Raw genomic sequence first — 14,734 nt, forward strand, 5'->3', positions numbered from 1 at the left:
ACTCCGTTCCCATCGCAGAGACTGCAATCTAACACATGGGACGTTGTAGGCACGGAGTATAGAAAGAGTCACGTTCCACATGTGTTAGATTTGGTCTCTGCTAAGGGAACCGAGGTTAAAGTATGTGACCCTGGCGTTTTTCCCGGTTTCCCGTATTCAGGGTCGGACTGGGAACAAAATTCGGCCCTGGCAATTTTCTGCTGTACCGGCCCACCACTGGACCGACGACCCTCCCTCCCCCCATAAATAACAAACAAACTGAACCCAAACATTAAACATTTATATTTGAGATCTAATCACAATAAAACGGGGGTCTGGGGGTGTCTCTCCGGGATTTTTTTTATTTTAATTCTGGTTGCTAATCACACCATTTTAAAGTGATTTGAGAGGACAGGATTCAGGGATAGGCAAGACAGATTCTGTCTGTCTCACGCCATGTTACCCCATGCATTAAACCACATGTCACTGCTTGACTAAATGAAAAATATAGGCTACTGAACATGAACATTGTCATAGTTGACAGAAATACGTTTTGTGCCAACATGTTGTAGAAACACAACCACTTCCTTAATTTGGTGCAAATCTCCTTTACTTTGGTGATAGTCCGCGATTCACATTAACTGTAGGCTATCACCACACGTGTATAGCCTACTAAACGTTTTTGCCCAAGTTTGTGTGCCGTCATCACATTTTGCAATATTAGGCTACCCTCGTTACTAACCTACCAGTTGATGGCCTTTTTACCTGCATCGACTCGCGAATCGCGATTGATTGTGCATCTAATGTAACACTCGGTGGAGAGACTTCCACTTTCCAAGTTTCACTTTCACTGTCGTTGTGAGCTAAAAGGCTTGGCCTACTACAGTATGGGAAATACTTTGAAGTTCCTTTTGAGTAGGATCAGCTCCAAAAATGAATGGATTTTCTTTAACCTGTGCTATACTTTTCCACTAAGTTGTGCGGAAATTGTAGACTACCCATAGTTTTTTTTATGTTGACAGAACCGCACTACAGTGGTGCAGTAAATGGAAGCTCCGGTAGCGCGTGCAACTAACGTCTATAAAAACAATATATTTATGGAATAAAACTAGACCTCTGGTTGCTGTTTACGGTTAAACTGTGATGATGTGAACACCAGCCAGCGTGCACCTACTAGGCTACCATGCACTCATAGGCTATTCCCCACAAACCTAGCGGCTGCTTGGACAAATCCACTTGAGGGGTGGGGCAGGGGGGCGCGATCGTAACACACACTGAACCTGTCATGAAGAGGCCAAAATGATTGACCTGTCACCCCCCAAGCCAAATGGATGCAACAGCTAGGCCTATGCCTACATGACGGGCCGCAAATAGGCTATAACTTAAAAAAAAAAAATGCATTTGCATTTGCCCGGTTGTACAGATTACCAGTCCGAGCCTGCCCGTATTTCATGATCATCTCGCGGCTAAACCCTCCCGTTTTGTTAATTGGAAAATACCGTGATTTGCATGACCGTAATGGTAAACTTATAAAACTTATAACTTATAAAATCACGGACCCATTCATTTTGTCTGTTAATCTGACATTTCACAGGTTGCAGGTTGTGTGTGCGAAATACACCCTAAAACACAATCACTTAGGCTACTAATTTCAACCGTTTTATCATAAAATCGGGCAAAGTGCCGTGTGCACCAGTAGGCCTAGGTTACACTTTTGGAAAGCTCACTGATATTATTTGCCTCTACATATCAAAGGAATGTCTGCAGAAATTATTTCTATGATAATTTTACTTCAGAGTAGGCTACACCGACCCCAATTTCAGAAAAGTGGCATTAGGCTATTTGGCAACTTCATAGTTTATCTCACTACTTCAAACTCAGTCCACATTCTTTACAGTGTCATTCATGTGTCAGACACCTGACTGTCACACCTGTCAAATAAAGATGGCTTATATGGGTAAGTAGGCTAAATATTGGTGTAAAACAACCCATCTTTATGACCCTGGATGAATATAGTTGGCCTATGAGGTGCAAACCGAATTTTTGGAACCCTGCGGCCTCCTGCGCATGGGCTCGGTAGGCCCCTGGCCTGCACTGATCCAGTCTAATAGTGATGCCATACATCACTAACGTAGTCTAGGCTACTACATCACAGATACGACAGATTTGTCATTGAACATTAACATTCCAAGTTAATTTCTGCTAGCAAGTGTTGCACTTAGCTTGAGCAACATCATCACAATCGAAATAAAGGTTAAATAAACCAGTGCACGTCATCTTCTCACTTCATCTGACCTTGACAAATAGGCTAATTCTCTAAGCCTGACACTTAAATTTAGCCCAAGTTGGTCTGTTGTGCTGGCTTAATGCCTGTGAATAAAACATAGAAACAAAATCATTAGGCTACAATGTGCTCCCAATCTGATTAAAACAAGTAGGCCTAGCCTGCACAATTAAGAGCACATGACTACGTAAAATAATCACACGTTTTAGTAAAATGAGCGCACATAATTTCAGTACGTTCTCTCATATTAATAACATCTCGCAATGTCACCTTCCGGGCTCCGTAAAGTGACTTGCTTTCCTGTAGCATAGGCTACTACCATAGTAGTACGCACCCTTTTTCAAGTCGAATGGAACATTCCAAATATGCAAAATTCAGGTGTTTGAACACATTCTTCAGATTGTGAACGAGCTGAGAAGGACGTTCGCCCATCCTTTGCAAGCAGCTAGAATAAAGAGCTAGGATATTTCCGACAACCAGTCGCAGTCGATCAATAGTCAGTGCCAGCAGTATCAGTGCTAGAATCTAGATATTTTAATTTATTTTCCATTTGTTGAACATCGGAAGTGAATGTGTCGCCCGGTTTTTGTCTTTGCGGTCCTCTTGGCCGCATACCTCTCCGACCAGTTTGTTTTAATAACGTGCAGCATTGTGCAGAATTACAGACCGATTATTGGTAAGTGTTTTCAGATAGGCTGATGACAATATATATCCCTGCTGTGCTTTGAGGCTGAACGTGACTACAGTGTATTGAAATCGTGTTTGAGAATGTTCTGGAATTAACATCATAATAACCTCCCCCGACCAACACTTCCTTGATGAAGAAAGTCTTGTCTGATATTGTAACGTCACGTCTAGAGATGTCTTAACAATTTCATACGAAGTCTTATCCCAATTTTGATGGATGTCGCGTTACTATTTAAGGTATATTGGCTCAAGAGAATTTAGAGGAAGACTTATATGCTCAAGGATCATCTTATATTGCTGCCTCATACGTTAAATACATAGAAGGAGCAGGAGGAAGAGTTATCCCCATCAGGTAAGCTATGGTTACATTTCGGTATGGTTGTCATCATCTGTCAGTTTTCAATGGTAAAAAGTCAAACATGTAGCCTACACAAGTTATTGTTCTGGTCTGGTCTATTTAGCCCTTCATTATTTTCAAGCAGATATGTTGAATCAATAATTAGCACAATTAGGCATATTAATCACCCATATTGATTATTTTTGGAACTGCCTGGCCAATTTGTACAATAATGTAGTGGTTTTTGGGGTTACTGAGGATGCTGAATCCATTCCTGTCCATTTCAAAATTCAAAATGGCTAGTTAAACCAGGGGATGGTCACATTTTGATGAGGTTTTGGGTAATTGAGAAATATTAGAGGACATTGAAATGATTTAGATCGGTGGTTCTGAAACTGTGGTACGCAGACACCTAGTGGTACTGGAGTCTTCACGATTCTTTTTTATTAAAGATGACAATCACTTCAAATTATATCAAAATATAATCATGCAAACATGATTGATCAAAAACATTCATGCAATCATGGCTCCAAACAAGAAGTATTAGAAAGAGAAGTGTAAATATGTCAAGCAGAAACTGAAGTTGGTGACAATGAGCCCAGCACATGTGACTAGTGAAGCTAATTCCATGGCACCTGCCAGCCACAAACGACCCAAAACAGTATGTACAATATAATATGTGAAATTGGCCTGCACTATTGCATAATAATGCCAGTCATAATGGTGGTACTTGGAAAGCCAATTGGTACTCTTTGTGAAAAGTTTGAGAACTACTGATTTAGTTACTTATAAATTGTTGATTATAAATTGTTGGATTCTTCTAAACATAGTTTTTCACAGGTCATATCTGTGGTGACTGACTTGAATATTGGGGGTACCAAAGGGAAGTGTATGGGGCGATGAAGGTGTAGTGGTTAGGGAATGTGTGGTTACTTTGTAACCTTGGTTCTTTGAGTGAAGAGACTATTCCATATGTACAGGCATATGATCCCTCTGCTTGTCAAGGTCCGTGGATGAACTTCAAGACACCGGCTTGCCTGGTCAAGCCCACATGGGCGCAGCTGTGGCCTACTGGTTAGCGCTTCAGACTTGTAACCAGAGGGTTGACGGTTCAAACCCCGACCAGTAGGCACGGCTGAAGTGCCCTTGAGCAAGGCACCTAACCCCCTCACTGCTCCCCGAGCGCCGCTGTTGTTGCAGGCAGCTCACTGTGCCGGGATTAGTGTGTGCTTCACCTCACTGTGTGTTCACTGTGTGCTGAGTGTGTTTCACTAATTCACGGATTGGGATAAATGCAGAGACCTTATATGTACTGTATATACTTATACTTCTACTTAAAGCACCTATGCTGGTGTGAAATCTCTGATAGTTTGATCAGAACATGTTTCAGAGCAGCCTAGAGACAGTAGATATAGTCTCTTCTCTTAGAGAACCAAGGTTACAAATTAACCACACATTCTCTATCGTCTCAAGACTATCTCTCTACTCTGACGCGTATGGTGCAGCCCATAATCCTGAACACCATAGTGCCCCAAACAAACTATTTGTCGTTTGTAATCAGTTAAATACCTTCCTCAACGAAAACAGTATCCTTGAAAAATTCCAATCAGGTTTTAGATCAAATCACAGCACAGAAACGGCTCTAGTAAAAATAGTCAATGATCTCAGACTGGCTACTGACTCAAACAAAGTCTCAATCCTTATTCTGGATTTGAGTGTGGCATTTGACACCATTGATCATAGCATCCTAATTCACCGCCTTGCGAAGTGGGTGGGTCTCTCTGATAATGCTCTAAACTGGTTTCAAACCTACATTACTGGCAGAGATTTTTATATCAGTCTAGGAGATCATGTATCTGAAAAACATGACTTGCCTTTTGGTGTGGCCCAGGGGAGCTGCCATGGTCCCCTGCTATTTTCCCTATATATGCTTCCGTTGGGAAATGTCATAAGTCAGCATAATGTAAACTTCCACAGCTACGCAGATGATACCCAATTGTATATTTCTGTGGAGCCAACTAACCCAGATGGCCTTTGCTCCCTCACTGCATGCCTAACCTCCATTAATCAGTGGATGAGCAAAATTTTTTTGAAACTAAATGATTACAAAACAGAGGTACTTTTGGTTGGACCAAAACTAAAGCGAGATATTGTTCTTAGTAATCTGGGGAACTTGGCGCACCAGGTCAAACCAAAAGTAACAAGCCTCGGTGTCATCTTAGATGCAGAGTTAAGTTTTAAGCCCCATATCAGTAAAGTTACTCAGGCAGCCTATTTCCACCTGAGAAACATTGCCAAAGTGCGCCCCTTTTTAACTCAACAAGATGCAGAAAAACTAATTCACGCCTTTATCACTAGCAGGTTAGAGTACTGCAATGCACTTTTCACTGGTCTTCCCAAAAAACATCTAAAGAAATTGGCACTCATACAGAACTCTGCGGCTAGACTTTTAACTAAGACCAAGAAGAGAGAACACATCACCCCTGTGTTGGCTGAACTGCACTGGCTCCCTATTTCCTATAGAATTGATTTTAAGGTTATGTTAATTACTTACAAAGCTCTGAATGGCATAGCACCTTCATATATCTCTGAGCTTTTAATATCTTATCAACCACAAAGGAAACTTAGATCATCCAATTCTAATCTTTTAATCGTACCCAAAGTGCTCCACAAACAAAGTGGAGAAGCTGCTTTTATCCATTATGCCCCCAAACTATGGAACACCCTGCCTCTGTACATCAAGCAGGCAAGTTCAGTAAATATTTTTAAAAAAGATCTGAAAACATACCTGTACAGGAAAGCTTTTAGTTAACTCCTCTTATCCTGTAGACTACTTTTTCAGATTATTCTACATCTGCTGCTATTGGAGGGCGCAGCCAGCCAGAAGCAGATGGGCTTCCCCTATTAAGTCAGGTTCTGCTCAAGGTTTCTTCCTGGAATATGGGAATTTTTCCTTGCCACAGTTGCCATATGGCGTGCTTGTGGGGGGTAAAGGGTTAAGGCTGCCAGTCTTATGACATGTTATTTTCTATATTTTTGATATGTTGCTGAGTGGATCATAAACGGCCCCAGCAATGAAGAAAAGTGATTGATAATGACTGACTGACTATTATTGTGTTACATGCTTCAAATGTAAAGCACTTTAAGCTGCATTCTGTGTATGAAAGGTGCTATACAAATAAAGATTATTATTATTATTATTTATTATTATTTACAAATATGCGCTCTGTACATGGCAACCAGAATCAAGGCCCCACAAGACGCAAAGACCAAGCCCCCGAGGATGCAAGGGCCAGAACTGTAACGGAGAGGCCACCCCGGTCAACCTGCAAGATGCTAAGCCAATTAAGGGAGACATGAATTCAGACAGGACATTAGACGGGAAAGTCATGTTAGGGCGGAGAACTACCCTCAACCCATCCAGCAAAAACCTGCAGCAGTCATTGTGAACCAACAGTAACAGGTCAGTTTAGATCAGCATCGCCAAGAGGCCCAAAGGGCAGAAGTAGATATATAAATGTCCATTTTTACATTTTGAAAATGTCAGAAATGGATTCAGCAACCCCTTAAACCACTCCAGTATTGTACAAATTGGACAGTTTCTGATATTGTCCTATAGGAGATAATGCTAATTATGCAAATTGCCCAACATCTGCAAGTTAGCATCCGCCAGTTTCTATATGCTGGGGATCCATACTATACATTTCTAACATAAACTTTGGCGTACTCAAAATGTCTGGGTCCACAATGGGGCTCTTTGGGCTGGCAAGTGGACTAATAGGCTAACTAGTCCTCACCTTCTTTTACCAGAATAAACCAAACAAGTGAGGAGTATGTGAAAATATTCAACTCGATCAATGGGTAAGTTGCCTGATTCAATGTTTAAATCCATTCACCTTTGTCCTAAGAATGAGATTTATGGAGGTCATTTTTTTTTGTTTCTTTGTATTTGCTGGTGAACAGATTATTGTTGCCAGGCGGCGATGTAGATCTACAAAAGTCAGCGTTCAGTAGAGCAGCCAAGATTTTCTATGATCTGGCAATAAAGGTACATTTCTTACTTCATCTGTCGTATGTTACAACCACCCAGCCGGCCACACAGCAGCAGTGGTCTCACACAGGGCTTGACGTTCTCAGCCTCAGTGCCTGAATTCATGCGTAGGCTAGGCTTTTTAAGCTTCTAAAATAGATTATTAAATATAATGACGTTGAAAGTTTCTGTTTGCGTCAACTTTATACATTTCCTGGTTCTTTTGTTTCTTGTTTGTAACCCCCAGGCCAATGACGTCTCAGATTATTTCCCCATATGGGGAACTTGTCAGGGCATGCAGCAGCTCACTGTTCTGACCAGCAACAAGAACCTTCTGACCCTGACCAACACCAAAGCTGTGGCTCTCCCCCTGACATTCACCCAAGGTCTGCATCCTTCTAGACTTTAAGAACAGTGATTCATGCTCTTCTGTTGAAGAAATGTCACATATATTTATTAATTGGATCTTGTTTGAATAATGTAACTTAATGTTATCAAAACAGTTTTGATGTATTTAATGGATTTGTCAACCAGGAGCTCAAAACAGCAGGTTGTTCAAGAATTTCCCAAAGGACCTGCTGCAATCTCTTGAAGTGGAGAACATCACCTCCAACTACCATAGCTGGAGTCTGTCCTTACAGGTACTTGCTTGTGTGTACTTGGTGTTAAGAGATTCAAGGGATTTTATTTGATTACATTGACAGTACAATAGATAGATAGAACAATCGATTTAACAGTCAGTGCCATGTGACAATGGGTGCCTGGATTGTTGTTCTACAGAACTGTAATATGTTGAATCTGTAATGTGTTTTTACATACTACTTTGCACTGCTGTGTAGAAGAGGTCTGGAGTTTTCACTCACTCTATGCATGTCTTCACAGAACTACTCTCGAAATAGATAGATAGATACTTTATTGATCCCAAGGGGAAATTCAAGAAATGATTTTATAAGATGGGTGTAGTTTTTTCCGAATGTACTGTATGCACCGTTTTCATGTCTAGTGTAGGTACTTCCATTGATTACGATGGAAGCTAATTGTTGCAGCATATATGCTCTGTGAATGGAGTGCATCAGTTGCGTGCCTGGTGTAGGCTGCCTGTGACTGAATGTACACATGTCTTCACAGAACTACTCTCAAAGTGTCAAGCTGAAGAGGTTCTACAAAGTCCTGACCACCAATTCTGATGGAAGGAAAGAGTTCATTTCAACCATGGAGGGTGTGTCTGTGTGTCTGTGTGTGAGTGTGAGAGAGAGAAAAAGAGATCACAAGAGGGCAGTATCACTGTAAAGGGGTTAGAGGGTCATAAGATATTTTGGCAGCTGTTTCAAATTGATTTTACTCTCAGCTGATTTCAATCAAATGACTGGTCATGATGCACATAATTTTGTAGCATTTGCACAACCAGCATATGGTCATTTCTCTGCCCCATGCCCCTTTTTCAGGGAAAGCAAGCAAGCTGGATGCAGCTCCATAGGTTTCCAATCCAAGCGGTCTGCTTTCTCCAAAAAGGGGGTGGGGATGTGCAACAAATATCAAAAGTTCCTGGATGTGCCGGTCTAGCTTATCGAAACCGTTGGAAAACCAAACCGTCATGATGTATTGAGTTCATAGGGTGTTTGGAGATTGAAACTAGACATGGTTAGCGCACAAACAATGGAATTGGTATTTATTTTAATTGTTTACCCAAGCATTCACAAAGCTGTAACACTGTGCCTCATACCACCACACCCACACACACCAACAGCTGAGGGAGACCTTTCCTTACAGTTTTACATTTCGTCATTGTGTTATATTAAGTTTGGTAATTTTACTTACAAATTATCATAGGGAAAGTGTGTGCGTGTGTGTGGAATGGGGACCATGACCTGGACAGTATTTCACAAAACCTAGATAAGGGATTAAGCTGGGATTTTTAGGTTATCCTGGATGAATTTAGCCTTGACTTGGTTTCACAAAATAGATGGCACATAAGTTACCATGGGGATTTATTCTCTGCACCTAGCCTGGTCCCGACCAGGCTAACAGCCAAGCTCAGTTAATTCTAATGGTAATTATGTCGTCTTATTGGTTCAGCTAACTGTCCTTCACATCAGACCTCCGTGCTAATTTTTAAGGAGCTTTATTCCATTTATAAACTATTTGCTAAATGTATTTGCTCGCAAAACAAAACAGATTGTCTACTACTACTACCAAATGGTTATTATTATGACCGCCGCGCAGCGAATATAGGTTTAGTCAGATTTAAAAAAAAAAAAAAAAAAAAATTATTTTCTTTTTCGCATGCCCAAATTTCTGTCAATGATTCCCGGGACACTGAAAGACCGGGGTACACGAAACTTGGTGGGCATGTAACCCCACATGGATAGCATGGAACCATTGTTTTTCGTTTTGATCTGTAGCCCCCCCCCCGCTGGACTGGACCCCCCGAAAGGAGGGTAGGGCAGACACAGTTTTCTGTGAATATCTCGAAAACCGTAGGGTTTAGGAGGACCATTTTTTTTTTTGTATGTTGATCTCAAGGGGCCATGTCAACCCATTCCATAACCACTCATTTCATGTATAGCGCCACCTAGTTAAACACAAAAAAGTAAAAATGAGGTGTTGTAATTTAAGGTATCTGTGACCTAACATAGTCAAAACTGCACGAAATTGGAAGTGTAGGATCATTATGACACCCTCTGTATGCACGCCAAGTTTTGTGGAATTCCGTTCATGGGGGGCCACACAATAAATTAATTTGTTACTATACACCAACTGGCCTGTAGGTGGCCGGAGACAGTTTTCTGTGAATATCTCGAGAACCGTAGGGCCTAGGAGGTCCACCTTTTTTATGTATGTTGGTCTTAAGGGGGCATGTCAACCCATCCCATTACCACTTATTTCATATATAGCGCCACCTAGTTAAAAATTAAAAAGCAAAAAATTAGATGTTTTCATCACAATATCTCTGGCTGACAAGGTCAAAACTGCACGAAATTAAAAGTGTAGGATCATTATGACACCCTCCGAATGCATGCCAAGTTTTGTGTACTTTCGTTCATGGGGGGCCTTACAATAAAATAATTGATGTGTACATTTAGTGACGTACACCAACAAGGATTCCCGGGACACTGAAAGACTGGGGTACACAAAACTTGGTGGGCATGTACCCCCACATGGATAGCATGGAACCGTCATTTTTCATTTTGATCTGTAGCCCCCTGCTGGACTGGACCCCGAAAGGAGGAGGGGGGCAGACACAGTTCTCTGTGAATATCTTGAGAACTGTAGGGCCTAGGATGACCATTTGTTTCGTATGTTTGCCTCCAGGGTCATGTTAACCCATTTCATGTGCACACATGTGCACAAACAGATACACACACACACACACATACATTCACAGTAATCATAATTATGACACATACTCACACAGTAGACACACATGCGGCTTGCATGCACAGGCACATACGCAGGCACACACACTCACACACACACACACACCCACACACATAACATAAACATAACAACAATCAAGAATTTCTCAGAATTATGAACAGGCAAGATGGAGGTGGGGTTGTATAAAATGAATTTTACATGTGAAATCTATGAACTAATCATGTTTTGGTACTTGTTGTCTAGCAGATACCAGTGAGAATTGAGTGTGGATAATGCAATTTAGTGAGACAGTTAGAATTATATAGGCCTTTCAGCGTGATTTCTTTTTGTGGAAAAAATGTGCTGGACTGGGCGGCGGTCCTATTTTGTACCGCTCTGCGGTACATCTAGTTTTAATTGTGATAGCCTTATAATTATTAACATAGGCCTAGGTACTCATTGTTTGCTTATTTTATTGATAGACGTTTGATGAATAGCCTACTGTAGTTGATTAGAAGTGGAGGGGCAAGTTTTCGAAGGTATTTTAACTATAATATTAAGGTATATCATAGGCCTACTATGTGCATCTTTGCAGTGGCAAGCGCTTTCTTAATGACGTTGCGTGCCGAGACAAGGAAGCACTCACACGTGGGTGCATACGTAAATTTGCATTCAGTTGGTCTACCACGCCTACTCTTGCTGTTTTACAGAAATAGCCATGATTCCCCATTCCAAAAAGGACAACTTTACTTCATTGTTAGTCTATATCAAAAGCGGTTGTTCACTTTGTGTGAATGACGCTATTTCCGCGTCTTTTTTTATTCCAACCGTGGGCACTTTGGAGCAGAAACGAGAACGTGCACACATCCTGAATTACTTACACCTGGCTTGATATAGTCGCTCCTACTCATCCTGGATTGGCATTAGTGAAACGAGTAGAGCTAGGATGACCAGACAACGCTATGTCAAACCTTGCTTTATCACTTATCTTGGATGTCTTAATTCTGCCTTTGTGAAATACTCCTCTGAGGCCTATTGCTCAAAAGCAGAATTAAGACATCCGGGATAAGTTACTGAGCTGCGCCAGAGACTTTTTAATGTGGAGACACAGCACTCAAAAATACTCTATAGAAATGCATGGGGCTAGTTTGTAACGCCAATATGGCCGTTGTCTACACATATCCCACCCCTTCCTCGGCAAAACGTCCATTATGTGAATACATTGAGCCAATCATATGGTGTGTTGTGAAGACATCGTGCCAATCATGTGTTGTGATCTCGCCGCTGGAGCAAGATTGGTGTCGTGAAGCCTTGGCGCACGCCGCGGAGTTCGACCAAAGACTGTGCCCGATGAGTGCCCATAAAACGTTGGTATATGGCCGCCGAGTGGAGGGACTTGCCTAAAAGGACTTTGGCTGCGCTCAATGAATCCAAAACAAGAGTGTACAGGCTTAGTTGGTTGCACAACGAGCAAGCCAGGATGAGCAGACACGGATTCATCAAGCCAGGTGAAACCTATCCTGGATAAGTGTGCGCTCAGGCTCCCTCAAATAGACCCTGCCACCGATCACAGATTCACTGATTCACCATGGCAACTAGAGCGGCTTTATTGCTTCTTGTACGGTGTGAAGTAGGTAGCGATAGCCTTTTCACAACAGCAACAAACAGCAACACCTCTGTTTAGGAGAATATTGCAACTAGTGCCGTGACCACCACGCGCGAAATGGTTGCACTCCCGTGACGTCACATTGTCGCATGACGGGTCGGGAATGGCGAGTATGTAAAAGTTAATTAATGATCACAAACGTTTAAATAATGACAGTGGGTCTAGGTGTATGTGATAACAATGTGTAGTGGGCAGTGAAATAACTATTGGTTTCCGTTTGTGGTGACTGCTGACTGAGATAAGGGATGAGATTAAATAGATCCTGGAACTTAGCCTGGTCTGGAGCAGGCTTGCTCCACAGAATAAATCACCATGGTCACATATCCTGCTGTCCCCTATCCCGCTTTTGTGCAACTGGATCACAGATAAATTGAGCCAGGATAACCAAGTTATCCCGGCTTAATCCCTTATCCTAGTTTTGTGCAATAGGCCCCTAGGCATACCTTTGGGTAGATCATCTTATTCCAATTGACTTACAAATGCAGTACAGCGGATTAAGGAGAAGGTATTGAAAGCAAAGATCCATGATGTCCTTGAGAACACCTGTTCCACAGTGGTGCAGACACCTTAATGGTGCAGTCCTTGATCCCGAGCTCAGTAGCCAATTCAATACACCCTGTCTTTCCCTCTCTCTTGGTACTGAACTAACATTGTTGATAAGATGGCATAATGTATACAGTATCTCGGCCTGAGCCACTATTTCCCATGTATAGGAAAACTGTGAAAGAGAAAAAACTTAAAACAAGCATACCGTAATTTCCCAACTATTAACCGCAGCTTATACATTGATTTTGCAAAATGTCTTCAGCTATGAGGTTAATACATGGGGGCAGTTAATATGGCATTAATATGGTTTTGTTTCTTTTAACTTGCATGAAACACTTACACACAATGTAGCTAATACACAGGAAATGACTACACATCTGCTTGGAACACTGATAAAAGAGTAAATTTCCTGATTCCCGTTTTAAGTGTTTTGAAACATTGCTTAGCTGGTATCCTCTATTGCAGTGGTTCTTAACTGGTGGGTCGGGACCCAAAAGTGGGTCGCGGAACCATTCTGGGTGGGTCGCGGAGCTTGTGGTTAAAAAAAGAAGAAGAAATCGCCCATTTCAAATAAACTTAAATTGAGACGAAATGGTGCAGAATCCACAGTGTGCGATGTTCACAATTGCTGGAACATGAGTGAAAATGCCTCATAATAAAGTACACCTGTCAAAGACAGACCTGTCAAGTACTTTAAGGTGACATCAGGAGTTGGAGACTTCACAAATGTAATGCCAAACAGCATGTTCCAAACAAATAGGCCTACAGGCACTTCGCCTTTCTTAGGATGTAGCTCACCAAATCTGTTGTCTTGAACGCTCTAAAATATATATGGGTCGTGACTTCATGAACATGGGAAATTGGGGGTCCCAAAGCCAGACCAGTTAAGAACCCCTGCTCTATTGTGCCCGCAGCATACCATTACCCATTCTACGCCGTGCAGTGGCATCCCGAGAAGAGCCCGTTCGAGTGGATAGACAAACCTGGCATGATCCACACTGACTCTGCCATCCGGGCGTCCTTCTATACCTCCCTCTTCTTCATCTCCGAAGGTGAGTCAGAGGAGTATGCTACTGAGTGTAGAGAGTGAGGAGGAAGGTGAGTCAGAGGAGTATGCTACTGAGTGTAGAGAGTGAGGAGGAAGGTGAGTCAGAGGAGTATGCTAATGTGTGTAGAGAGTGAGGAGGAAGGTGAGTCAGAGGAGTATGCTACTGAGTGTAGAGAGTGAGGAGGAAGGTGAGTCAGAGGAGTATGCTACTGAGTGTAGAGAGTGAGGAGGAAGGTGAGTCAGAGGAGCATGCTACTGAGTGTAGAGAGTGAGGAGGAAGGTGAGTCAGAGGAGTATGCAAGAATTGATTTCAAAATGTTTAAAAAGGATTTAAAATCTTGCATTGCATTGTCTGTTACAGATCCAGATTAACATTTTAAAATGTAAAAAGTGTCGCATGGTGCAGTATGCTATCTAGCACCAGCTATCTAGATGAAAATGTGAATAGATTAACTGTGTGTGTGCTTATTTGTAGCCATGAAAAGCCAGCACCGTTTCCCTTTGCCCAGTGAGGAGGAGAAAGCCCTGATCTATAACTACTCTCCTGTCTTCTGCGGACTGGATAGCATATTCATCCAGAACTACTACTTTGACTGAAACACACACACACACACACACACACACACACACACCTTACCCAACCACCTGCATCAAATGCTCATGGTACTGTGGCTCTGCTTTTGGTGATGTTAAACTCATCGATGACTTGTGCTCTTCAGGGTTTTAGCTGCATTTTACAGCATTTTATTCAGTCAGGCCAGAAATAAATGTTTTTAATATTTTTTTGTTCACTTTAGAGT

General features: G+C 41.9%; 1 protein-coding gene across 1 annotated transcript; it reads left to right on the forward strand.

Moving 5' to 3' along the window:
* The first annotated feature begins 2,642 nt into the window (after positions 1–2,642).
* On the forward strand, positions 2,643–14,580 carry zgc:171566. The gene is made up of 9 exons (XM_048253814.1): positions 2,643–2,939; positions 3,188–3,302; positions 7,098–7,148; positions 7,251–7,335; positions 7,565–7,703; positions 7,852–7,958; positions 8,446–8,536; positions 13,801–13,938; positions 14,410–14,580. The coding sequence occupies exons 1-9, from the start codon at positions 2,834–2,836 to the stop codon at positions 14,529–14,531; spliced, it is 954 nt and encodes a 317-aa protein (XP_048109771.1). The 5' UTR covers positions 2,643–2,833; the 3' UTR covers positions 14,532–14,580.
* The last annotated feature ends 154 nt before the right edge of the window (positions 14,581–14,734 follow it).

This window comes from Alosa alosa, chromosome 10 (assembly GCF_017589495.1).
Source record: "Alosa alosa isolate M-15738 ecotype Scorff River chromosome 10, AALO_Geno_1.1, whole genome shotgun sequence".
Classification (NCBI taxonomy): domain Eukaryota; kingdom Metazoa; phylum Chordata; class Actinopteri; order Clupeiformes; family Clupeidae; genus Alosa; species Alosa alosa.

Coding starts and splice junctions, on each gene's coding strand:
- zgc:171566 (XM_048253814.1), top strand. CDS start 2,834: ATGTGTCGCCCGGTTTTTGTCTTTGCGGTCCTCTTGGCCGCATACCTC. Junction 7,959..8,445: donor GCTGGAGTCTGTCCTTACAG/GTACTTGCTTGT, acceptor ATGTCTTCACAG/AACTACTCTCAAAGTGTCAA. Junction 13,939..14,409: donor CCTCTTCTTCATCTCCGAAG/GTGAGTCAGAGG, acceptor GCTTATTTGTAG/CCATGAAAAGCCAGCACCGT.